The sequence below is a fragment of the Egretta garzetta genome, unplaced genomic scaffold (assembly GCF_000687185.1).
Source record: "Egretta garzetta isolate BGI_Z169 unplaced genomic scaffold, ASM68718v1 scaffold156, whole genome shotgun sequence".
Taxonomy (NCBI): domain Eukaryota; kingdom Metazoa; phylum Chordata; class Aves; order Pelecaniformes; family Ardeidae; genus Egretta; species Egretta garzetta.
The window spans coordinates 2,639,051-2,665,292 of NW_009260125.1; the positions used below are offsets into that span (position 1 = coordinate 2,639,051).

A 26,242-nucleotide genomic window follows, 5' to 3' on the forward strand; every position below is an offset into this window, starting at 1 on the left:
TTGATCCTTAAATGCTTTGGATTCCCTATGTCCTTTGGCCAGGTATTGCCACCCTCCCCCTCAATTACACTCCAAAAGGCAGAGGATATATACGCTGTTCCTTTACCTCCTTTGTGCTCTGGGAATAGTACTGTGCTCTGCCACAAAAACCTTCTCTTTTTGAACAGAGGCTAACAGAAGTGAAAAAAAAAATATTAAGTGAGTGGCCGACCAGAGCACTTAGTGCAGTCTGTCACAGCTAAGAGCAGTTCTGCTGATGTGTGAGTAGATTTAGAGGTGTTGAAGGATGCTTGAATGATAACAGAAGAGAGTGAAGCGGTCTTACCCACTAGAGAGCAAGGACAGCGCAGGCATTAGCAGCTCATCGCCCTCGATGCTCTGTGAGCGCACTCAGCTCTGACTTGCGCTAGCTCTGTCGAGCGTGAGGGAAATCTAACTGCTTTGCAAGCCCTCTGCTGAGGCCATCTATGGTGTATTTTTGAGCAATGGGTATCTATCCATTGAAGTCTTACACAGAACTTTCAGACCCATTTTGTGCCATCTTAAAAAATAACTAAACCAGCCATGATTTGTGCAGAACAAAATATTTTTTCTTCTGCTACCTGTTTGCAGAGGTACCCTGTCCTCTTGCATGTACACCACGGGTGCTTGTTACTTCCCTCCATGGCGAGCATCTAACTTCTGGCTGCTTTCTGCCCAGCGACTGGAGTGTTGCACGTGACTGGGAGGATCGACCGAGATGCCCTTCCACTGCAGCGCCATCCTAACATTTCAGTGATAGTCCGGGTGGAAGACAGTCCCAGTGGCGGTCACGCCAGTGAAATGGAGATCACAATCATGGTTGAGGATATCAATGACAACCCACCAGAATGCAATCCTTTTACCTTCAGGTATTGAGGCTCTCCATTGCTTTAGTGCTGCCTTGTTGCCCCAGGCCAGTGTGCAGTCTCGGGCACATCAGTTAGGGTCCCCAGACCTGCTACAGCTAGAGGTTCAAATGGACATTTATCTTTAAGCCTTTAATGGTTAGTCTTCACTGTAAGTGTCTTAGAGCACAAAATCCAATTTCCTGACATGTTCAAACTGGAAATTTGGACTAAAAATATCTGCGTATAGTCAGATACTTTATTTATCTTTCTTTCAGATACCTAAACCCTTAGCACATCAGAGCCATGTGTTAGTTACTTTTCTAACCCATGCAGATCCAGGCTCCTCCTTTCTTACTTTATGCTAAAATGTGGGGAATCAATCATTCATCAGGAAAAGCTTGCCAGTCAGTTCTGGAGTTTTATTTTACACTTCCTGATCTTCTCTTCTAAATTTCTCTCTGGTGACCTGCATGGGTTTTGTCTAATGTAATGTGCAAGGTCTTCAGAGCCCAGATCACCTCTCATTACAGGTGTCCTCTGTGGATAGTAACTTAGTCATGGATTTTGCTATGGCTATGAATGCTCTGAGACCTTTGTGATGGTCGGGTAGTTTATATTTGCAGGTGAGGACATAACGTTAATTCCGTTTTATGGATGAAGTGTGTCACAGAAAGTCTGAAGTCCAAGTTGTCCATCTGAAGTGTTTGATGTGCCTGGGCTCTGATCTTTGCATTGCATAGTGCAGTTCTTCAGGTGTACTTAGGGTAGTTTGACGGTCCTGCAGATGAAAATCCAGCGTCTCAGGCGAAGGACCTATGCGATGAGGAATACCCAGTTAGTAGGTATCTGTTTAAATTGCTTGTTCACTATTTAATAGGAATGTCTTGCATTTAAATTACATAGTTTTACATACTGGCAGGAAGAGAATCCAGTTCTTCAGAGTGCTGCTTAGTTACAACATCCATTACAGTAACACAACAGGCTCTTTGTTATCTAGTGAGCTTAAATTTTGATCTGGAAGAGGCAAAAACTGCCAGGGGAAAAAATGCAATCAAATAAAGAACTAGTCTTACAGGGATTGCACAAGGGAACAAAATCAGGGCTTAATGGTGTTTCAGTTGGTTCTTCATTTTTTTTGTATTTAATTCTCTTGATTAAAAAAAAAGGCAATGTGGCAGCTTCTGAAGTTCCAGGTTTATGGTTTGGATCTGGCTAAATGTTTGTATCTTGCCCACTGTACAGGGCCATTGTCCACCACAGCATCTGGACCAAATACTGGGCTGCTTCATCAGCTGTGGCCTATTTAGATTTAGGATTTCACTTAGAAAATAAATGGAAGTCAATGTTTTGGCATGTAATACACAAAAAGTTTGAGGGGAGAAATAGAAGTAGCTCTGATCTGAAATGTTTTCTTTTAAGCAGGAGAGAGGCAAATGAAAATACAGCTCCTGGGACATTTCTTCTTGATCTTAGAAATTACTGTAAAGATATTGATGTTGATCCATCAAACAATCAATTTAATTTCACTGGATTATCTGGTTTTGGAAGCAATAACTTCGCTCTGGAGTCCACTGCATCTGGAAGACTTGTGGTCAGTCATTTGAGGCTTTATTTTAGATTGTCCCATTTCAAAAGTCAACTTAAGAAATATCATAAGTTCTTTAAATTCATTGTCTGTACAAGAAAAAAAGAATTACTGTAATTCATGTTGCAGTGGCTATGATGTGGAGTATGACTGTTCTGACTGGATGTGAACTACACACCCTTTGGTAGGATGCTTTCTATGGATTCTACAGAATTTGGTGAACAGAGAACTGTTTTCTCCAGTTTTAAATAAATGTGCTAGCTATGATTGAAAAAAAAATCCTTTTTTAGGGAGTGTGAAGCACCAACTTTGATATGGATAAACAGAGAAATTCGATGCCATTTCATACCCATTTATTCATGACAGACTGCGGAAGATCCTTGCTCTTCAGCATGAAGAATTGAAACACTTGAGAAATCCCACACTCAGTACCTACTTCCCAGCCTCACTGGTCAGAATTGTAAAACCACTTCGAGTGGTACATTTTCACAAAAGCATCTTGGGATTTGCACTTGTGTTATTTTGCATGTCACAAAATACGGGTACCTTATGCTGGTAGGTGCATTTTGCACATTTGCATTGGCCAGAACCCCTACCAGTTGCTGGATGTGTGCAATGGTGGTTGTTTCATTGCTTTAAACAGAACTGTGGACAAATACAGAAAAATGGGAAACATAACAAAAAATAGGCATTCTGGCAAGGGTGCTACAGGAGCAGTAAAACAATTTTGCATGACATACTTTAATTTATGATCTGAGGTATACATGCCAATGAGCACTGCCCTTATCTGCTTCCATCTGCCAACATAAAAAGCGTTTGCATGGCTGCACAGGATATGATTGCTGTCAGCCCTTTGATCACCACGTATGTATAATCTAACAGGCTGCCTGAAGTGTCCTGTCCCTGCAGGAATTTCCCTGTAGACGATAAACAGCGGATGCTTGTGCCTTAGTCCTGTTGCCCCAGCGTTTATGAGGCCCCTACAGAAAGACAGAGAGCTCAGGAGATTAGGATTTAGATCTGCATGAGCCACCATTTAGTAACAACTTGGTTCCTGGGTAAACACCTGTGGCTGAACCCAACACCTTTAATACATCTCTGCAGGCATGAGCTCAAGAAGTAACTATTATTATTTAGCAACAGCAGATTCTTGTTGAGCCAACAAAGGGCACAGCAAATAGCCAGCTCATTACATACTCTTTGAATTAACCAGGTAAAAAGGCCAAGACCTTATGATCCAAACGATAAAACTTCCTGCACTTCAGGGGAATACATTTTGCTGGCAGAAGGAAATGGTTTTGAATTGCCAAGAGACACCAGAGCGTGAACATGTCGAAAAAGCCTGGAATTCAATCCTGTAATTGATTAATAGCCTATATTACTCCTGCAGGGTGATTCTGTATATCTAAGGGGGAGGCCACACTTACAGAACACTGGAAAAAGTAATTGCCATCATGTGTATTGTGACTTTGTGTAAGGAAGTATAAATGCAATTGTGTTTCTTTTAAATTTAGATGACTGAAAGTATTGATTTAGAAAACCCAGCTAATCTAGGAGTTGAAGTTTATTCTTTGACTGTCAGGGTGCAAGATATCGCCTGCCCTAACTACTCAAGCAAGTATCCCTTTTACACTTCTTTTGATATTTTCCTGTGCTATAACAGCATGGAGAGAAGAATACCATATGTATTTTGAATATATGCATGAGAAAATTTCACAGCCATACTTAACTATGATTTAATCTTCTGCTATATTTCCAGATATGATCTACATTTACATCAGGATAAAGCCAGTGAATGAATTTTTTCCAGTCTTCAGTAATTTATCATACGAATTTAATGTCCCAGAAATTACTAAAGGTACAGTAAGTAGCACCTACATGATAGAAATAATGTTGTCATGTTGATGAGTACCTTTCTGCTCCAAATGGATTTTCATATATTTGAATGAGGAGAATGGCTCAAAGTTCCAGTTCATCCGGTGTCTCACCGTACAACCACCTACTACCCTTAAATAGACAAAACTGGCAACAACTCCAATTGGACAGATGGAAGCTGAGATACAGACAAATTCAGCAATTGCACAAGAAATCTGTGACAGAGCCAGAAACTGAACTCAGATGTCTTGTTTTAGACCGTCTTTCTGCTCTTGCTAAATTAGCCTTTTGGAGGGACTGTGATGGTGCAAAGAAAGCGCTATAGACTGACACAGACAAGTGAGGACTCCCTTGGCCCAGGCATGGTGCAGGATGGCCACCCCACTGTCCCCTTAAACCCAGCTCACCTTGGGTGAAGTGGTTACCCTGGAGATGGGGTGGGATGGGAGTGCTCGGAGGAGGAGGCTTTGCTCAGCCAGATGGCAGCCAGAGCAGCTCCTTGTGGCTGGAACCAGGGCCCTTCCCAGTCCTGCAACAGCCCAGGACCAGCAGCGGCAAATGTGGCCTTAAAACTGACTTGGTTGAAACTGTTCACGTGCTTGACTCCCACCTCAGCATCCTTCCTGTCCCTTGGCGAGTCCTGCATCTCATGAGTTTGCAGAACAGTGCCACAGCTTCTTGCCTCCTTGGTGATCCTCATGTGCCAGCCTGCTCTGTGCTGTGCTGCTTGGGGCACAGAGGACTTGGCATGGGAATGGCATCTTCCCCAGCTTCAGCCTCTCCCTCATACGGCTCAATGTACCAAACACAGGCCTTCTGTCCCAGGACCTCATTTACCGGCTTTATTCTGTTGGCTGAGAAAAGATTGAGAGGTCCATTAGATACATGCTGGATAAATCTTGACCCTCACTCTGGACTTCCTAAGGTCACAGAAAAATTGAAGATGTAAAGGGACCTCTGGGGGTCTCATGTCCAACTCATACTCAAGGTGAAGCTAGTTTCAAAGTTAGATCAGGTTGCTCAGGGCCTCATCCAGCTGAATTTTGAAAATCTCCAAGGACTGAGACTCTACAGCCTCTCTGAGACCCTGTTCCAGCTGAGTAACCTTAATTCCAGGTAGTTTTACCTTGCACCCAGCTGGAATTTCCTGTGTTGCAGCTTGTGTCCATTCTCTGTTGCCCTTTCACTTTCCCCTTCCGAGAAGAGTGTATCTTGGTCTTCTGTATGATCACCCCTTAGGTAGTAGAGCAAAGCAATTAAATCCCCCCTTTGCCTTCCCTTCTCCAGCCTGAACAAACCCAGCCTCATCAGCCTCTCCTCCTGCATCTTCTGCCTAACCCCCTGACATCTTAGTGGCCTTTCCCAGACTTTTGCGAGTTTGTTAGCACCTCTCTTGTACCTGGGCCCCCAAACTGGTCATAGGTAGCTTTATGAGTGCTGAGCAGAGTGGAGTGGTCCCACCATGTGCCTGTAACACGCTTGTTACTATAGCCCCAGTATGCTCTCTCCATGCCCCCAAAGGTGCTCTGGTTCCTCATGTATAACTTGTCCACCAGCGCCTGGGGTCCATTCCTGCAGAGCTGCTGCCTGCTCGCTCAGTCCCAGCCTGTGCTCCTTCTGACCCAGGTGCAGGACTTTGCATTTGTCTGTGCTGAGCAACATGAGTCCTGCTGGCTTGTAGCTCCAGCCTGCTGGCCCCCTCTGAGCAGCAGCCCTGTCCTCCAGCACGTCCAACACTGCCCCAGGCTGCTGTTGCTCACAAACCTGCCCCAATGGCCACGTCACCAAAGAAGACGTCCAGCTGCATCACTGCATCTGAGAGGAACACGGTGAAGCTGCCCATGAAACTCCAGATGTAGCAGCCAGATAATCTAGTATCTGCTTGAATTCATCAAATTATTCCGGCCAGGGCAGGCTCCAAGCACGGTCGAAGGCAGCTGTGGCTATGGTCAGCAGAACTGTGGGCTCTATGGTGCCTCTGTGTCCATTTGCCTGGTCCACAGGCATGGGCACAATGTCCATCCTGCCAAGGTCCACAGGTCTGCAAAAATCACTCCTGCTGGCCCTGTGGAGAAGCTGTCATCGGCCACTGCTGGGTACGGGGAAGCTGCAGCATGGCCTGGGAGGGAGCTGGAGAGGCTGGGGGTGAGGCTGGCTCCTGGGGGGGTCTGCCTGCAGGAGCCAAACTGCCAGGAAAGCAAGGAGGGCTAAGAGGGGACAAGGAGGGACAGGGCGGCCACTCAGCAATCAGAGGACCCTGACCTTCAGGTGTTCATACCAGCACCTTGCATTGCTCAGCAGCCTCGTGTTCTTGCTCAACTTTCATTTCTGTGGTGCATGGATGGAGCTTGGCTTTCTACGCTGTTTCCCAGTGGATCCGATAAAGTGATTTTTCTGGCATTTCCTATTCCTCATACCACTGACGTGTACCTTAGAAATATAATACTTGAAACCCATCCGTGACATGGATATGCCTGTAAACCTCTCTCTGTCAGCCACAGAACTTTGCTGGACACTGAGACTATCAAGGGAAATGCTTTTTGGACTCAGACTCCCTTTTATTTTGAGCTGAGTTGACATTAACAGGGTGCTTGCTATTACTGTACCAACGGTTTGCAGTAGGGCTGGAGTTCACAGGGTCAGGAAAGAAAAAAATGCCATCCCTTGATTTCCATTCTCCTTCTGTCTTATTCTGTGCATGTGGACTATTCATCCTGCATATCTCCGGGTCATGTGGCTGCATTTAGCATTGAACCAATGTCTGCAGCGCTGGGTGTGCACAGTCCCATCTCCATTCTCACAGTTTACAGCACTGCCATTTGTAGTTTGCTTCATAAATGCTCGGCACAAAGGCAATTCAAACCGCCTTTCAAACACCTTGGAAGGAACGGCAGCAATTGCTTTTCAAAGCAGACAGGGAGCCTTCTTCCTCCAACCAAGCCAGCGCTTGGGCTGCCACAAGGCAGGGGTTCGTGCGTGTCCGTGCAGAGCTCGGGGTGGCCCTCACTGCCAGAGCACTTCTGTTGTGGTTCTCGACAGACTCCTCATGTTTTGGTATTTGTTGCTAGCAGGCAAGCCCGTACACGGGGTGAGCCATAGCATGGTGAACTAGTATTTCTCACACCTTTGCTTTACTTTTTTTGGGGTGAAAAACTCTAAAACAAATCTTTAGTTCAGTTTAATCAGGTTTGGGTTGGAACAAGTACTTCAGTTTCCTCAAGATGTTAGTGAAATATGGATTTTCTGTCTCTCAGTTGGATCCAGCATTGGAAGAGTGAATGCCAGAGACAAGGACCGGCCACCCAGTGTCATCACTTACTCCATTGTAGCCGGAGGAGGCACCAGGGATTACACAAATATCTTCTGGATCAGCCCAACCAAAGGAGATGTGAAGATTTTAGCTAGATTAGACTATGAAACAACTCAGAAACACATTCTCACAGTACAGGCCTCAGACCAAGAGAAGTCTGCAACAGCATCTGTGAGTAAATCCACTCTACTTCTCCCCCTTTATCTACATTTTCCCCTGTTCTTCCTGACAAGAATGATAAGACATTAGGCAAAGCACTTTGGCCTGTAAAAAGCAAGTCTACCCCTGCACAGAGCTGTATATTAGTTGGATGAAAGAGGTGGTATTCACTCAGTCTTGCTTTGTTTCTTACAGAAAAGAATTAAAGTAATATTTTTGTATTTTTAACTCTGTGGGGTCTTTTTCTCAGTCTTTTTTTCTTATTTCACCTGGGCAGTGATATCTGTGCCCTAGACAATTTAGGATATTATTTTTGGCTACATCTGTACCAGAAGATGGAAAAAGGAAAGGGTCTTGATGCCAGGTAGCACAACCTAATTTTAGCCATGCTTAGTGCCAAGCCCTTTTTGGACCTCGTGTAGTACCCCTTGGCCCTCAAACGTACTTTTGATTTTGTATGTGACTTTTTTCACTGTAAAGTGCCCAAAGTAGTGTGAGAATCATTTTGCGGCCCATCAGAGTTGTGTTACCACGGGGTGGGACAGAGGGGACATGCTGCCTACCTTGGGGATGGGATGAGGGCTTGGGCAGCCTCTGGGATAATGTCAGAAGGCCCACCCGGTACAGCTGTGTCCACGTGGCCTGCTGGGGATGGACCCTTCCATGTGCCTCCCCCTGACCGTGATCTAGTTTTGTCCCAATGGTGCTATCTGGCAGGAGCCAAGAGCGCGCCAGGGACCATGATAACATTGAACAGTAGGGGTTTGCTCAAGTTTTCTGCCCAGACCTGTTTTATTCAGAAGAAAAAATAGAGACGGTATAACCACAAAGGTATGTTACAATCACTTCTTTCAAAAAATCCCAGTGTCCTTCACATACAGACTCCTTTTTACACTTTTTCATGTCTTCTCCTTCATGACTGCCTTACATTTGATTTTTGCACATCTGTGGGGGGGGGGAACAGGTACTAGGCCTGCTTTCTATTCCAGCCAGGCACCACCCATGGAGATGCTAGGTGGGAGGTACTTAATTTCTTTATCACCTATAATATTTCAAGGTGATGATTAAGGAAAATTTAGCATCAGGAGGTTGTAACGATGACACGTCTATCTGTTGTATGTTAAAGACTAACAGACATTAGAGGAAAGAGCTTTGAGAAGAGTAACCTTTTTCTCTCAGTCAGCCCATCCCAGGCGACATAAGCACATCTGGCGCTACCCGGGGTGTTCCCAGCCATGCAGGAGGCCATTACCACCATTTCTCCCTCACTGGGAACAGCCAGTGTATAAGGACCCTTCCTTCCTTCCATGGATTATGCGCTGAATTATTATTAAATATGCTAAGAAGCCTAACAAATGACTGTGAAGCAATTTGAGAGATGCAAAATGAAGTTTAATTAATGTGTGGTACTATTATTCTTTCTCATTCTTACTATGACACACTTCAGGTAATTCAGAGTCGGACACCTCAGATCGAAACCCCAGTGGTTTTGAAAGGTGGTTCGCATTAAAGAGCCTGTTTCCAGAAGAGTGCTGATCACAAGAATTGAAGGTCAAATGATCACAGACGTTTTCTGGTAGAAACTAGATTAGAAGGGAGGTTCATTGCTCTTCAACTGCTGTTGACCAAAAGGGCAAAACTGGCAAAGCCAAACAGTTTCTGAAGTTAATAAAAATGTGGCTCAGCGCAGTGGAGGAGCTTCAGCTTGCTATTGCTCTTTTCTTTCAGGTAACTGTCAATGTTTTGGAAGTAAATGATGAAGAACCCGTTTGTTCACCCAATTTCTATTCATTTCAAATCCCAGTCAGCTTAGCTGTTGGGACCAATATCAATGGCTTCAGGATTGAATGTCAGGATCGTGATTCTGATCCCAGGTCTTTCCGTTACTTCATTAATGAAGGTACTGTGTCACAGTGCAGAACCGGGAGCACTGCAAAAATTAGTGAATGCTGATGGTTTGCTTTGAGTCATAAACAAAAGTCTTTCACAGTTTATGTGCTACGTGCATGGAGGGCTAGTTGTGATCCACAAGTTTCGCCCATCATTACTTTGCTGCTTACCAAAAGAGATGTCTCTCCACAAGCTGGCTACTGGTGCTACCACCTAGAGCCATTCCCTTGCAAGACTGGATTGCCTACCATGTTAATTAATTGGCAATTAATTGCATAGTTGAGAAAGACTTCAGAAGAATGAGCTGGAATGATAGGCAGGGTCAAATTTCACTTCCATTTACAGCTGAGTGACTCTTGAGAAAGCGTGGTGGGTTCTGTTACTCTGTAGGCCTCACCTTTACTTGCTGGTACACTGTTTGAAACGACCGAGCAAACCTGCATGTCCTAGGTCCATGCTGTATGCATTAAACCCCCATTTTAAGATGGTCTGTTTAAACCTAGTAATCAACTGTATCCACTCAAGAACTGCTATGGTATGGGATGATGCTTAGCCTCACAAAAAGGGGAATGTACTCTCTTGAAGTAATTTCTTTTTTTGTTGCTGAGGTGACTGCTCAGAAGGAGCGAGCAGGTTCCAGTAAAAAGCTGTGAGCATGCAAAGAGGGCACCTCTGTCCTGTTGCAGACCCTCAACACCACGGAGGACCTCTGCAGCAGTGGTCTTTACACATGAGCCCATATGAAGGCTGTGTTTGTATCAGTAAATCAGGGTCTGGCCACAGGTCCAGCACTGGTTCATGTTGCTGAAGCATTAAGTTGGTCTGTGCCAGCAGTACCTTCCCAAAGAGGTTCTGGGCATTGCTGAGGGACCCAGGACCTTGCCTGGCAGGTGCTCTCTATGGGCTGACCAGGGCGAATGTGCAGGGGTTCGGCTGTATGGATGTGAGCTGTGCCATGCTGTTGGTCTCTGAGCCACAGAGCAGCCCATGGCCCCTTTTGTGTGGCATGACAGACATGGCCTTCAAGGTCACTTCAACTCTGGAGCTCTGTGGGGCAACAAGAGCAAAACCAAAGCAAATCCAGTGCCTTTTCATGGCTCTGACCTCTCCTGTGTGTGGTCTTCTCAGAGCCCAAGAGCCAGAGCTCGTCTACCTGCAGCCCAGGCCACTAGCAGAATTCCAGTTACACAGACAGAAACTGGGGGGCTGAGGGGCCATCATCACTGAACTCTCCTCCCTGTCCCACAGTACAGACAAAGCCCTGGAGACAATTAATATCCCCTGAGTCATTATCTCTCTTCTGGGGGACCTGTTCAAAGGCCCCTGCCTCTGGGCAGAGGGAGAAGCCATGGAGAGGGGCTGGAGAGGCCTCTGGAGACTTTGGTGGTGTCCATGTGGCCTAGGGACCGCTCCAGGGACACCCCAGTAGCAGGAAGAGGCCAGCAATAGCGTAGGGCCCTTGCCCCGCTGGGCGCTGCTGCTTCTGGGTGCTGTCCAGGCTGCAAGGACAGGTCGTTCCGGTGGCCTCTTGCGTGCCCTACAGCTCTGAAGTGTTTCCACAGCCTCTCCTCAGCTGTGTCCCCATAGAGGGTCTTATTCCATATTTTAATGCTTTTACGACTATATTGTTTTATCTGATTTTACGTGATATCAGGAAGATCAAGGAGCCATTCTTATCAATGATATTTCACTGCACAGGTGTATAGTGATCCATAAGTTGTCAACAGAAACTGATCTTTTTGCTTGTTCCAACCATTTACTTTAATGTGGGATTGCTTTTCTCTTTTATTCCTTTTTTTTTTTTTTTGCATTGTTTTGGTTTTTTTCTGCTGCTTTCAGGCAACGTGAACAATCATTTCACCTTTTCACCAAGCGCTGGCTCCAACTCGTCTCGGCTGATTCTTGCATCGAGGTTCAACTATGAGAGCGGATTTGATACAAACTGGATTTACAGACTGCACGTCTTTATAACAGATGACAATTTACTATCTGCCAGGGACAAAGCTACACGCCTAGTTAAAACTGGAACAGTGACTTTAAGCATCAGAGTTATCCCAAACCCAACTACTGTCATTGCTACAAGGGTAAGTTCACTGAAATTTATGTCCACTTCTGTGGTTCTTTCATTGGCTAATCTCCATAGGAATGAAGAAAAGAGGGTAGAGGTATGCAAAAGCGAAGCAAAAACCTACAGTGGGTCCAGTCCTGGGAAGGGCTGAGCCCCGTGCTCTTACACTGAAGCCAAAGGTGATTGATATGCTCAGCATCACGAAGGATTGGTCCCGGGTATAGAGTGGTAACACATGTTTTGTGTTTTAGTTTCTAAAACAAAAAGGGCAAGTAGCCAAAGGACCAGGCACACTGCCATTACCATGTAACTGGAAAGTTAAAGATTTCGGCAGCTTTATTAATAAGGAAAGATCAGGGGTTAACCTTTGCCTGGAACCTTAACATTACCTCATGCATTTTGCACTACCTCTTTTTTTATTCATAGCTATTCAGTCCCCCAGCTGCCTTGCACTTCTATGTGCTGCTTTAGCAGTGGGACACATTAATCTGTGGCTACCAAAGTTAAAATAGGCAACAACAACAACAACAAGAAATCCTCATCACTTGGAAAGGGTTTTTTTCCATCTGAGGTCACCCTCATGCAAAATTTCGAGCTGCCCATCAGGAACTGCAGCAGTTGTGCACAGCCTCAGTGTGCTGCTGAGGTTTCAGCAGGTTTCAGACAGCAAAGCCAGAGGGGTGGGATGGATCTTCCCTGAGCTCCCTGCCCACACAGCGGTCCATAGCTGAGCCAGGGAAGCCTGCACAGCTTTCAGCAGCCAGGGTGGGATCTGGCCTCCACAGCCAGTGGAGCTGTGGGCCGGTGTCCCAGCAATACGGTCTGCTCCTCCGCACAGCCATCACAGGCAAGCTCTGGCTCACTGGTTTAATTTTGGAGCTGATTTCCATCAGGCTGGTGCAGGACATTAGGAGAGCTTGCTTTTGTCCTGCCTGCAGAAGTGGCACAGCCTGAGGGTACAGACCACTCTGTCCCCATCCCTGTGCCGTTCAATGCCTTCATCCCTTGCTGCACCACCTCTCCGTCATCCAGAGTCCATCCATTTTCTACCTGCCTGCACCTGCAGATGGCATTATCCTTTCCTCCCTCGCATGCAGGAATGAAAATAGAGGATGCTGGTGAAGAGGTAAAAGAGCTGTTCACTGTAAAGCGGTACAGATCTGCTAGGGACTACTGGCAACTAAGCCAGAACCGGGGGATCCTGCAAACAAACAGCACATGCAAGTCTGGACACTTTGCTATGAAAATGCTTAAATCCAAACTTGCAGACTGATTAATTACCCTCTTATTATCTAATGCTCTGTTGGGAAGGAATAAATGGTTTTCTCACAGCCTTCTCTTTCCCCTACTTGATGTGGAAACGAGAAGTTAAGCTGAATAACAAAACTTACTCTGTATTTCTTTCCTATGCTTTACCACAAATACAAACAGTCTAGACCGCATACCACAGCGTCAAATCTGCCTCTCCAGAGATATCAGCCTTCCACTTTCAGTCTGTTTTCCAGAAGAGCACTTCTATTACAGCAACTTCTCCCATCACTACCCCTTCCATGTGTTCAGTGCAGCAACTTGGCGAATCAGATGCTGGAAGGCTGGTAGCACAGAAAAGCAGCCCTGCCACAAAAAGCCGCTTGTGACTTCGGTCCCGCTGAGGATGGAGTGGTGGTGGTGATCTTGAGATTAATCTGAGAATTTCTCTAAAATTTCTCTAAGGATTGGATGTACCTTTTTTGTAAGGCTAAGTTATTTTAAAGGTATCCTTAAACAGGAAAGAAATAGATAGCCCTACTAAATTTCATACACAATGTGATTACAAATGTCTTACAGAAAATTAAATAAAAACTTCAGTAGATGATCAAAACTAATAGCACCACAATAGGTAATGACCCAGGAAGAGCAGATGAGTAATTTCTGATCCGTGTGAGGACAATTTCATGATGGGACCTTAACGATGAGTTGCTAGCACCAAGTGCTGTGACAGCTCAGAGCTGTGTCTCCTGGCACTCGGGAAGATGTGGGAGATCACAACTGCTGAGGAAGTGTGGTTTTTCCTTCTGGAACGAGTCATGGGGGAAAAAAAAGGAGTTTCATTTATTTTTTTACAATAACCCAGTTCCTCGGGGTTCAACTCCTCTTACGGAGGGGGCCAAACAATCACTGCAGTGAAAATGACCTACTTCCAGTTTTGCCTTAGGCAACAAGAAACCATTATCTTGGTAAAGGCGGTGTTCCCTGAACTTGCTCACCCTCCAACAGTGCACTCACAGCTTCTCAGGCAGCCTGAGGCTTTTAAACCCCACCACAGCATGCTTGTTTTAATATATTGAAACACGATCTGGAACCTCCTTTTTGCATCGTGGGTGGGCTCCATTTCACCTGCCTTTGGTTGCCCCAGGAGCTCGGTGGTCCATCTCAGTCATCCCAGCTGCCTGGGCAGCCAGCAGGCAGGGACGTGGGATGAATCACTGTCTGCAGCAGACGCTATCTCCCTCTGCCCATCATCTGCAGACCCCCGGGGCAAGCTTGGGCAGAAGTTCAACCAGATGAAAGGTGCCGTTGGTGTCAGTAACCTTACAAGTATGCAGCCTTGAGGAACTTTACCTATCTTGTTTTAAAAGCCTGGCTTCACTGTTGTGACGAAAAGGGAAAACCTGTACTCTGAATCGGCGTGGTACGTGCCGTTCGTCGTCACCCTCGGCAGTTTGCTGCTCCTTGGACTGCTGGGGTACCTGGGGTTCCTGCTGGCGACGTGGGTCTGCACCAGCTGCCCTCCGGCAGGCAGAGTGGACGGCGCGCCTTTGTGAGTCCTCCCAAACGTCCTGCTGGGGAAGTGGCCAGCAACACCTGGCAATGACAGAGAGAACTCAGGCCTTTCAGCCATAATGAAATCTATGCTTTGAATATTCTATAGCGGTATGCCCTTTGCTGCAGTAAATGCTATTACTGGCTACAGTGATATTTGGTGTTAACGACACGGAATCAAGGAAAAAATGTCCATGGCATTTTTTTTTCATGGATTTACTAACATTAGCATTAGCTGAAGGTAAAAGTGGGAATTAACAATTATGACCTCTAAAGGCAGCTGTGCTCATGAGGCGCAGTCAGAGTCTGTGCCTGACTTTGCTGAACAAAAATACAAATGTTTTTGGTTTGTATTTGGCTCCCACTCCAAGGCAGCTCCCATCTAGGTTGTTACTGGATGCATTTTCCTCCCTCTCAGCAACAGACCCCAGAGTCCTTTCCAAACCTTGGTGCTCATGTCAAATTCTTTGTTCTGGCAAAACTTCTGCAGATTTCCTGGAGTTTGACCCAAGCCCTCTGCAAGGCTCTGGCCCATAAAGCTTCACGGTACCTCTAAGTGCTCGCGCTTGGCAAAAGCCCCGGAAGCACCTGGGACTGGCTCTGGTTCATTGTGGGAAGCGGCAGAGATCCCTGCTGGCTGCCTTCTCAGCGGGCTGGAGCCAGGCTGCCTCTAAATTGGCTTTTTACTTCACAAAACAAAGATAAGCAGGTCTTTAAGTAAGTGGACTGGGATTAAAAAAAAAAAAGGATTTCTGTAAGTATTCTCAGGATTTGGACCTAAATTTAGAAATTATAGTAAATGTAAAGAGGGAATATATTCAAATGGTGCGTGCAAGGTATTTAGCAACTTGTGATAAAAACAACAAATGAATCTGGCAGCATATAGCTTGGCTATTGTCATTATTTATTAATAGGGCAAGTGATTCATTGGGAGCCAGGCTCTCCCATTAAAAAGCAATTTCTATATTTTCAAGAATATTTACAACCTTTCAAATATTTTAAAAGGTATTATCTGAGCACATCATATAAAAAAAATTGACCTTCCTCCAAGGATGGAACAAGATGACAATACTTGAAAATATATTTTTCTGTATTATATAAACCCATCATGCTATCATCAGTAAGACTTTATTTTTTTTAATATCCCTTCTTGGAGAGATGTTAGAGCAATGCTCAGGGTTGTTTTCCTGTTTTCCTGAGAGCAGCATTAAATGATGGAGGCCTTCAGTGAAAGCAAAACCAGAAACCAAACAAATCAAGCAAGTCCCAGAACTCAAGGAGACACATCCTTCTTGCCAAATGAAAGAGAACAAAGCAGGATATTTTTATGCAGGCAAAAGTATGACATTTGTTAACTATGCTCTTAATCTTTTTTTCTTTACAGGATAAATGCTCCAGGTGTGTACCTCTTTTCTGTATTTTAATACTGCATTACAAGACCTTGTTTACGATTCAGGGTAAAATTTGTAAATCCATTTCTATTCAAATAATTTTGACCCAGTACAAGAGTACTGAGATTAAATAACCCTGGCTGATTATGGGAGGCCTGCCTAAGTGATTTCATGGTCCTTTTGGTCGTCAAATCTATTAACCATTAGGTAAAAACCAAATTCAGAGTAGCCTGGTATTCTGGCATGGATGCTAAAGAATTACTGTGTTTTTCACATGCAATTCAACATCTGTTAAAAAAATAATCCCATCCCTCTACAGCACCTTCAAGAGTCCTCTCCACTCTAGTTGTTTGTTCTCTGATCCCTTCATTTGCTGCCTTGACACCATTACTTCATGTACCTGAAGTTCTATTTTAAAGTTTTGGTGTTTTTAAAGGGGTCTGTATAATTTAGCAGGGGTATAAATTGCACATTAAAAAGGTATAAAAAAAGTGGGGTTTTAAGCAGTCTTGTTCCTTTTAGTCCCATTAGCTTTTCTGCTAGCAAGCATGGTTCATATGCGCTCAGTGAGACCCTGCTTTTATAACTCCCTCTCCTCAGTCAGTATCTCCCAGCTTGGAAAAAAACCACCCATGACTAATAAAACCCAACAAAATTAGCTGTTCTCTTGGTTGCCCAATTTGAGATATTTCAGCATTGGCTGGTTTCCAAAAAATGGATGCCTGGTGCTTTCTGAAAAACTGGTTCCCAAATGCTGGGCAGCAAAGGCCAGACAGAACAGGTTTCCCATCAGTGTCCAGGTTGAGACCCATCTGCAGCACTTCTGAGTATTGCACGCCCGGTTGTAAAGCCTGTTGGTGGCCAGGCACACAGTTCTCCAAAGAAAGGCCATTAAACAAATAGGCGAGGAACAAGCAAGAAGAAATCATAGCAACTAGTTGGGCATCATCCACAAATCCATGCTGTTGAGATGCCCGTGGCACTGCTGCTGTTTTTGTTTCCATGTGGGATGAGTTAATAGTGTGGTAAATTCACACATAACCAAACTGTTCTTCAATCTGAATGCTACTTGACTGGATCCACAGCACTTCTCTGTTTTGTCTCCCAAGTGCAAATTTGAGTGCACAAGCTTTGCAACTACAAACATTCATGGGAAAAAAAACAAACAAACAAACTGTATTTGTAGTTCAAATATCCCCAAAGATGAATTTCTGTATCTGTTCATATTATTTAGAAAGAGAAATTTGTTAAAGAAACTATTGTTATTTATTCATTACTGAAGGAATAAGACTTTTCAAGGCTAAACTTTTGATTAGTCATCGGCAACTGTGGACTCTCACTCCAAAATGCAATGAAGGAGTTTGCTTTTCAGATAGTATGAGGGATCAGCCTTTGAAAAGAGATAAAGCTCATTTGACATGTCTCAGAAGCTGAGTACCAAGAATGTCTGTTTGTCTGAGGAAATCTTGGCTATAGTGTCTATAGTCACTGTCTGAGAAATCTGGTTCTTCACAATGTGCCTTTTCCTTTCTGTAGAAAAGAAGAAACCTAAGAAAGAAGTGGTTGTGGTAAGTACTGCTGACCTCAAAACAAAACCCAGTTTTTGCCCAGCCCCATCATGCAATATGATTGTAGGACCCTTTCTATGAAAGGTGTCTGTTTTCCAAAGAGAATATAAAAATGGTAGGCAAGGAAAAAAAGTTTTGCCCTCAAATGCAAAACATCTCAGTGCCCCAACTGGCCTCTGTATTTGGAGGCAACTCTGGCTGTGAGGGTGCTCACCCGTGCTATGGCCCCTTTGCTTCAACGTGCCGAATTCTCCAGCCTCTCTGGCAGCCCTGTATGTGGGAGGCGAGAGAGGCTGTGCCCGGAGCAGCAGAGGCAGGATGCTCCTAGATCTCAGGGCTCCTTCCTTTTTTATAGCCATAGTAGCAAAAAGGCTGCAAGGCACTTTCATTAGTATACTCTCCCTCCCCAGGTTCTTCAGAGGGGATTCCCAAACCTCTTCTGGGTGGAGGTGACCCTCTTGTGGTTGCACACGTGGAGGCATTTAGCATGTCAGACGTTATTAATTCTCCTTTGAACATCTCAAGGCAACACCCTACACCACAAACGGCTTTTGTTGCCAGTTTTGATTAAACCCAGCCTACAGTTCAATATGCAGGTCATACAAATCCACCTCCATTCATGTAGGCCACTGTTTCCAAGTCCCTACTCCTGCTTCTTAACTAATTCACAGGATTCATTTCGCGCTTTGTCTCTCTTCACAGACAATGACAAAGCTAAACACTGTCTTTGATGGAGAAGCCAGAGACCCAGGTAATAAAAAGCAATTAACAGTGGATATGAATATTTGGCTGGAAACAAACTGCATTAGTTGATTTAAATATGGTTCGACATTTGCTTTTCATATTCCAGGTTTGCTGTTTCCAAGGAGAACGGGAGCTGTATTTCACAGATAGTGAAAATCAAGACAGTGCCCTAGTAACATTTCTAATGGTAGAACATACTTATGGCCCTTGAAAGTGCACATCCGATGGCCAGATTATTCACTACTCTGCTGCTAAACTTGAATGTATGGATCTGGTATAGGAAGGTGGGAGGGGAGAAGGAATTTGCTGCAAGCCTCCTGCTCTGGTGCCGTCATGGCTAAGTGGTTTCACCCTTCCCATGTCTGGGAAACGGCCAGCAGATTAATGTAGCCACAGATGTACTGATTTTGTCTCTCAAACCTGGATGCAGGATGGGTGGGTGAGTTACCCGCTCCTGCACAAACCTCCTCCCTTGCAGCAACAGGGCATTGCCGCTGCTTATCTAAGGCCCAAGCATTGCCTGTTGGGGAGGAAAGGGAAGACCATTTGCTTTCAGATACAGTTGTGGTGGCATCAGCTACTGAGGGTGTCACCAGGCTCCAGCTATGCTAACTCTGAGCTATCTGATTAACCAGCTGGGAAAAGTGAAATTAAGGTGAAAGCTAGGAAAACCAGGACGACCCAGGAGCTGTAGTGCTTATCCCCTTCTCCAAGTGATGGCCACTGTGCTCTGGATCAGGGTTCATTATAGAAAAATGTTTTTTTAATAAGGGCTGATCCTCCTTACCTCATCCCCTTGAACCACAGCCCCTGCCTGAGCCCCGCATCGTGATGGCTGGCCCGGCATTAGGGTGCCCAGCCCCATGTCTAATGGCTGAGGGACCCAGCATGGAGAGGGGGGCTGGTAAAATGTGATAGTCAGTCAAAATAGGTCTTACACAAATAGATCCAAAAATTGGTCCCCAAAATAGCTCTAAAATGATCCAGAAGCCAGGCTTGTTTCAAGGCTTGGATTCATCTGGCCAAATTTCTGTCCAAGTGCCTGTACCTTGTGTTTCTTATTAGCCGGGTTGGAGCGGTCGGATGCTGTGAACTGATAGGAAACATTGGGCATGGGGACTTCACTAGAATTTGGGTGAACAAATGGAACTCTACTGTGTAATTAAGCCCATCCATGAGGCTGTTTGAGGCCAGTTTGGTCCAGGTCCAAGCCCGCCTGCTGTTTATACAGAGATCTGGAGGAATGGGCTCTGAAGTCCCTGCTTTTTCCCTATGTAACTGCATTTGTAAAACATTAAACATGGATGTTCTCTAGGCCACTGCAAGAGCTGCTTCCCCATGTTTTTGCAGGACGGCTGGTGGCTCCCTTCCTACAGCAAACCTGACCACACCGGTCTTAAGGCTATCTGAGCCCAGCCAAACTGCCCCCCAGAGCTGTAACTTTTGTATCATGCCTGACACAAACATTAAACTATAACACAGCTTTGTGGTGTCAGCAGAGAAGTGTGTGCTCCCCACTCCTCCTCTCTCCCCTCCATGGCTCATCCCAAACCCTAGAGGATCAAGTCTTGGCAGTTTGGAGATAAGACTGAGTAATTCCCAGGACACAGTCTGTTGCATACGATTAGGAGGGATGGTCAGGAGCTGCTTCCTGATCTGGGCTGCTTTAACATGCCTGCCTTGTAAGCAGTCCAAGGAAATAACATGTAAAGAGATCCAGTTTCATCTTTAATTGCTCAAATTGTGTTAATGTGTCAGAAACCATTAATTCTGATACAAACTGTAACATGTAATAACACGCAACCACTGTTCCTTTCCAGGCCTTAATGGTCTTTTGTCTGCCTCATATCAATAATATTTAATTGCAAGAAGTGCCACTATAGCTCCTGATTTGCTGTTTAGCAAGAGGCAGTGATTTACACTGTGAAGCAATCACAATTTTTCCACCTATCTCTACGTAGTAAATGAACTGAAGGAGAAGATATTTCTTTTAATGTACAAGTAGAAATTATGCATAAAATCTGAAGAGGGCCAAAAAATCATTCTAACAAGGAAAAGTAGCCATGTGTGCTAAACAATGCAAATTTAACAATATTTTATACATATGAGGGAAGCACGAACTTGCACAAACAGAAAATACATAGTATTTCACTCTATTAATGACAATGTGCACAGCAAGCCTGAATGAAAGCATTTTGTGCAAATGGAGAAGCAATGCACACAGCCAAAACTCATGGGGGATCCCAGGTCTCCAAATCTTGTGTCAACCAAGATGGCCTGACATGGTCTGGAAGATGCATGCAGCACATTGTGCTCCTAGCAGGTTTTGCTACATCAAGTAGGTAACTCTGTTTGAAAAAATAGGCACACACACATACACAAAAATAGGCCTTTCCAACCATGGCCAAAGACCTAAGTTTGGGAAGAGTTAGTCCTAACAGCTAAGGACTATGGTTGTGTTTGTTACACTGCCCATGTTAATCCATGGCAGCTGGTAGTTTCTATCCAAAGAGAGAGGATTAAAAGGTCCTAATTTGAATATTTCTATTCCCTGAACTGCAGAGTCAGTTTTTATACTGATAGAATAGCATCTCCCCTGAGAGGCCACCATGACACCCAGGTCCCCACGCTTATTTGCAGAAATCATAGAACATAGAATCCTAGTTTGGAAGGGACCTCAAGGATCATCTGGTCCAACCTTTCCAGCTAAGAGCACAGTCTAGACAAGATGGCCCAGCACCCTGTCCAGCTGAGGCTTTCCTTCTCAGGGCTGCCTTCCCCAAATGATCTGATTTTCCAGGTGCTTCACGTTTCCCATTTCAGCCCCATCCTGAGGACTGTCATGTCATACTCTGCTAAAGCAGGAATTATTTTAATCGATTGTCTTTTCTCCCTTGCAAGTCACAGGCAAAATGTATGAATTCAATACACGGTCAGGAGCCAGGAGGTGGAAAAAGAGCGGTGAGCCCCTTCAGCCAACGCCAGCTGTGCAGGTAACATCCAGTGCCACTGACGATGGTGGCCAGGGGACAGACAGAGCAGAGGCACCAAGCAAAAAAGAGCCTTCAGAGAAGAGGAAAGAGCTGATGACAGAGACACACCCAGCTGCCAAGCCCTGGGCAGGGCAATCAGAAACATCAGGACGGGATGGGCTGAGATTACAAAAGCAGAAAGAGGAGTCTGAGGACAGGGTGTTGTCCTCACCAGTCCCCCAAGGCAGACACTGACCTCCTGTCCCATTAAGCCAGCCTTAAAGCAGGGTGTACAAGGCTCCAACCACCCAGTTGACCACTGCTCCAAACAGCCAAAGAATTCACAGATGCTGGCAGGTGTGATTTTCTCTCTATATACCCTAGCTGCAAAACATAAGGTGGCTACCGCTGTGTAAACTGGACCCAAAGGCAGGATGAAGCCAGACTTACCTTTGGCAGGGGCAGGTGGGAGCAGGGCAGAAGGGAAGGATGTGAAAGGGGGGGAGAGGAAATAAAAGCAGAGTCCCGGATAGAAGCATCTGCTGCCCACTGGCCCTGGGCTACAGCCACTGGCAGTTTCCTCCTGGAAGAGCTCTGTGCCTCCAGACTGGCATGGCCACGTCCTTGGACCACCCCTTTGGGAAGGGCAGCGTACACATGGACATGCTTTCTCACCGGTGAGTGGGGTCTCCTGTCCCTGCTGAGCAGCAGAATGGGTGAAAAGCACATTAGGGTTAAAAAGTGTGCTGGTAACAGCTAAAAATATTTTCTTTTCATTCAGTATTTTATTTCAGCCCTTCCTCGCCCTCTCATCTTGCTGTAGAAAAAGACCATGGCTTGAAAGTAGTTTGGGAGTGGAGAAAACCCACAGCTTGTTATGATATCTCAGGCTGTCATGTCAATGCCTTCAGCTTATTTATCTTTTGTAGCACTAGGAACATTCAATATCTTCACCTTTGGTATTTCCGCTGGCGTATTTAATGTTTTACAGAATCAAGTGGCACACACTCGAAAGAATAATGACAATAAACACATGGGGTGAAATAATCTTTTCCGAGTGTGGGCATGTATAATGTAAGTGCTGTCTAAGAACCTGATATAAAACAAGCAAACCCTACAAGATTTCAGAAAATTATTTTCATCTGAAGAAAATTAATTATAAATGATGACTTAATACTCAATGTCTTGGCTTCTTTTCTTTCCTGATTACAAAAAGGTTTTTTTGGCAGCAAGGGACTGATATCAGGTGCAAAAGAAAATACTTGGTTTAAGTTGAGCAGGGACAGTCAATGAAGGTTTTATCCAATCTGTGACATATATGGTTTTTATTGTACAACAGAGGGCCTGGATGGGGACACCCAGGGTAATTTCACTGAGGATCCTATGCTTTACAAAACCACCCATCATGGTGCTGCGGCTCTTTGCTGCACTCTAAAGGAGCGGTTTGGCTCAGGAAAAACTTCCCTTACAAACACCAAACTTCAGTCAAATGCTATTTCACTGCACAGTCAGAAACCCAGTGTGTCATGAGCACCACAATGACGGAATAGGAACGAGTGATTTATACCCTCTGAACAGGTTATTGGTTTACCATGTCTGCAGTGGTTGTTATAGCATTGTTTAACCTCCAGCACCACCAGGGCTTGTCACACATTCAGCGCTCCAACCCACCCTTGTTTGCATTCATTTGCTCTAAATACGATGTATTTGATTTCTATACACGTGGTTTTCAGTAACCTAGAGAAGTTCTGTGGTAACCGGTAGCACCGCTGTAATTCTGATCTTCCTATCCCTATGCCACCAAGTGAGCCACAGGTACACCTGGCAACTACAAATGTTAAAACTTTGTTAACTGAAGAAGTTGACTGCATTGTTTTCATGACAGAAAGACACACAGGCTTTTGTATTTATTTTCCTGGGTATTTCTCTAGGGCAGCCGCTCTGCTTCCTCAATTCCTCTCATTCTACTTTTGTGATTTAGAGATAATTCCTTTTTTTTTTTTTTTTTTTTAAGGGGAGGCAGAGACAGGCTGTGGTTTCACTCAGGAAACCTGGAAAGAAATGGATGAAAACTCGTCTTTCTTTACTATTCTTGCTGCTGCTGAACTGCATAAACTTGCCTTCCAAGAAAAAAAAAACCAACAGCCTAACACGATATTACAGCATGCTCTGAGCAATGATGTACGCAAACACGTTGTCAGAGCCATCACTGCTGGTGCTGTAGTCTCCCACAGCTGGCCAACAGCTGGGTGAAAAGCAACTACCTTTGTAGTGATGCTCGCATACTCTAACCTCGGAATGACTGAGTGCTCTGCAAAGAGACACCATGGGTCTAAGAGCTGCCAGATTTAAAAGCTAATCGTGCCCAGGATGCCTCCATCCAGTTGAGATGAGTTTAGCTGGTGCGCTCAGCCTTTTGGGGGGCAGGCTCAGGGAAGATAAAGCATCTTGTGAGTCCCATGCAACTTGCTGCATGGGGAAACAAGTATGTTGACCCTAAAGCACAGCTATGTGCTTTCTCATTCACACTGTTGGTTCAGTATGGGCAATGGTGTTCTCCAGCTCCAAATAATTCTTCCTCCTGATCTTCACTGTAAGACCTCATTTTGGCCATGCACAAAACTATTTTCCTTGCTTGGATCTACAAAATCAAGGAATAACAAGGCTTTATCAGAGCAACAGCTAAAATATCATAATTTTCTGATCAGCTGCCCCTAGACTTTCCTCCCTGTGAAGGAATCAAGAATGATTTCAGGTCTCACCGAACCAAAGCACAACCATTCATTTCTTTGGCCTGTCTTCAGTAGAGCGAAAGCAGAGAAGACAGAACTGACTGACATAGATGTACACCTATTGCATATTATACAAAACAATATATTAAAAGATACTTTGAATATATGTATAAGAAACATATATAATTTCATATAATACAGATTACCATACTTACGCTGTGCAGCACAGTTTTAAATGGTAGAAACCTCATCTAACTGTTAAATCAGTTTTTGTGCTTTTTTTTGTTCAGAAGTGCCTTTGAGAACAGGGATTCAGTGTTGAAAACTGCCACTAGACTGAGAGCAAGGATTAAGTGCAGGCTCCAGGCAATAAAAGCATTTGATTATTGGAACAATTAGCCAGGACTGCGAGGCTTTTCCATCATTTGTAGACTTCAGAAGTCAGGAGCGGCTGCTGTGTGCTGCAGAGGGTCAGACTGTGTGATGGGAACAGCCTCTCTGCTCTTCAACAGCTCTGTTCGTCTCCGTGTGCACGGTTACAAGGTGTGAACTTTGGTGCCATTTATTTTAGAGCAATGACACTGATGAGCTGAGACTAGAAGAGGAAGAAAGGTGCCTGGTGGTTCAAGCAGAGTGGCTGGGGGCAACAGTTCCTGACCTCCAGCTGCCTGTTAGACATTACCCATTAATTTTATCCAAAGTCTACAAAAATCAGTGTGAATTCTGCCACAGCTTTTGATTGCTGTGGCTCCACCTATTATATACCTCTGAAGTGCTTCGAGACCTTTGGCTTGAAGTTGCTCTGAAAGTTCCAAGAGTGATTACAAAGGAGCACAGATCACTTTTCCTGACTGGGTCTAGCTCCCCCAGTAGTTTATGTGTGATCATATTACCGTTTTTCTGGTGCTCTTCTCCAAAGTGAATGTAATTCTAATGCACCAATGCTCTGCTTTCATGTTGGTATTATAAACAGCACTTGCAATAAACATCAGAAGTCTCAGCTTCTGGCCACGTAACTTCATTTATATCAAGGAATGTAAAAGTGCTGATACTGTATTTGCTCATGGTCTCCAAGAGACCTACACAGAACAGTTTCAGCTGTGGAGATGGAGAATCTCTGCCCAGGAGGCTGCCACTTCATGACTGCTCACTGGGAGCAGGAGATGGGCTTGGACCCCCTCCAAGAAGGGGGGGCAGACCAGGGGAACAATCCTCCTTCTCCTGAGCAAAGAATCCAGCTGCTAGGTTATTTTGTGAAACCCAGACTGCAACACCATAATGTCAATAACATTTTAACAGCAAGCAGCCACAGCTGCGTATTGCACGTGCCCTGGTTGACCAGTTCTCTGAGATCCCCAACCACAACAGGCCCTTTGCCAGGCTCCAGCTGAGAGGGTTGAATGCAGGCTCGGTGCCCGCTGGGCTTCACCCGTGCATGCCTTGTCCAAGCTAGTCGCTGCGAGCTCCCCGTGTGGTCAATGGGGAGAAAGAGACACTTTGGGGGTGACTTACTGCAAAGCAGACGTCTGTCTAGAATAGATCAGATGAACCGTACCCTAAAAGCCGCTCTTTCTGGCTGACTAGACCAGGGAGCACTGCCTATGCACCACAGGTGCAAAGCTAGATCAGCTGAGTCCCAGCCCAGGTTCTTCAGGAGAGAGCAGGTCTGTGCCACTGCACCAGTGCCTGAGGAAGCCAAAAACCAGCAGGAAGCTGAGCACGGAGACCAGTCCAGCTCTGCTGCTGCCTGCTTGGACCCTGGGAGGGAATGGAGCACCACCCATGCTTTGTTAGTGCTCTGAGGTCTGCAGGCTGCTTTCTGGAACCTGCCCTTGGGGTCATTCTGCACCTGGAAGCACCTTATGAGATGTGCTTCAAAGTAGCCAAGTAGAAAAGTGTGGACCTGGCCACAAATACCAGCTTCCGGGAGTTTCTGCAGCAAGCTCCGTCTTTCTGAGTGAAAGACACACTTGAAAACAAACTCGATGAATAGATCTTTCTCTGAAAGTTATTCAAGGATGCCACCGCTCTGCAGTTCTCTGGTACCAAACTCCAGGTGCTGTGAGGTCCACAGACCCCCTGGGATTTGATTTTGACGCAAGGTCCTTGCTTCATTTCCTGGGCTTGAAAAAAGCAGCTGGTGAATGCCATGGGCAAGGCAAGGCTTGGTCCAGCCACGCTGTTTTGTCCGATTTTCAATTCCTTCCCGCGGGTACTAGCTGGGGCCACGCAGACGGGCCCCGCAGCACCGCGTTTGCGCAGGCCCCGCCTGGATCA

General features: G+C 45.3%; 1 protein-coding gene across 7 annotated transcripts in view; it reads left to right on the forward strand.

Moving 5' to 3' along the window:
* CDHR3 (cadherin related family member 3) overlaps positions 1-22,017 on the forward strand; it is a 64,300-nt gene extending 42,283 nt beyond the window's left edge. For 4 of the 7 annotated variants that reach the window (XM_035896853.1, XM_035896856.1, XM_035896855.1 and 1 more), the window contains 12 exons: positions 701-890; positions 2,292-2,460; positions 3,969-4,068; positions 4,214-4,312; positions 7,584-7,810; positions 9,527-9,698; positions 11,528-11,772; positions 14,375-14,556; positions 15,943-15,956; positions 17,486-17,517; positions 18,220-18,268; positions 21,163-22,017. In XM_035896853.1, the coding sequence (XP_035752746.1) occupies positions 701-890; positions 2,292-2,460; positions 3,969-4,068; positions 4,214-4,312; positions 7,584-7,810; positions 9,527-9,698; positions 11,528-11,772; positions 14,375-14,556; positions 15,943-15,956; positions 17,486-17,517; positions 18,220-18,268; positions 21,163-21,488 (1,805 nt within the window). In that variant the 3' untranslated portion in view covers positions 21,489-22,017. Of the gene's footprint in view, positions 1-700; positions 891-2,291; positions 2,461-3,968; positions 4,069-4,213; positions 4,313-7,583; positions 7,811-9,526; positions 9,699-11,527; positions 11,773-14,374; positions 14,557-15,048; positions 15,183-15,942; positions 15,957-17,321; positions 17,466-17,485; positions 17,518-18,219; positions 18,269-21,162 lie in introns of those variants that run through there. The other 3 variants (XR_004842351.1, XM_035896857.1, XM_035896858.1) reach the window with 3 other exon arrangements.
* The last annotated feature ends 4,225 nt before the right edge of the window (positions 22,018-26,242 follow it).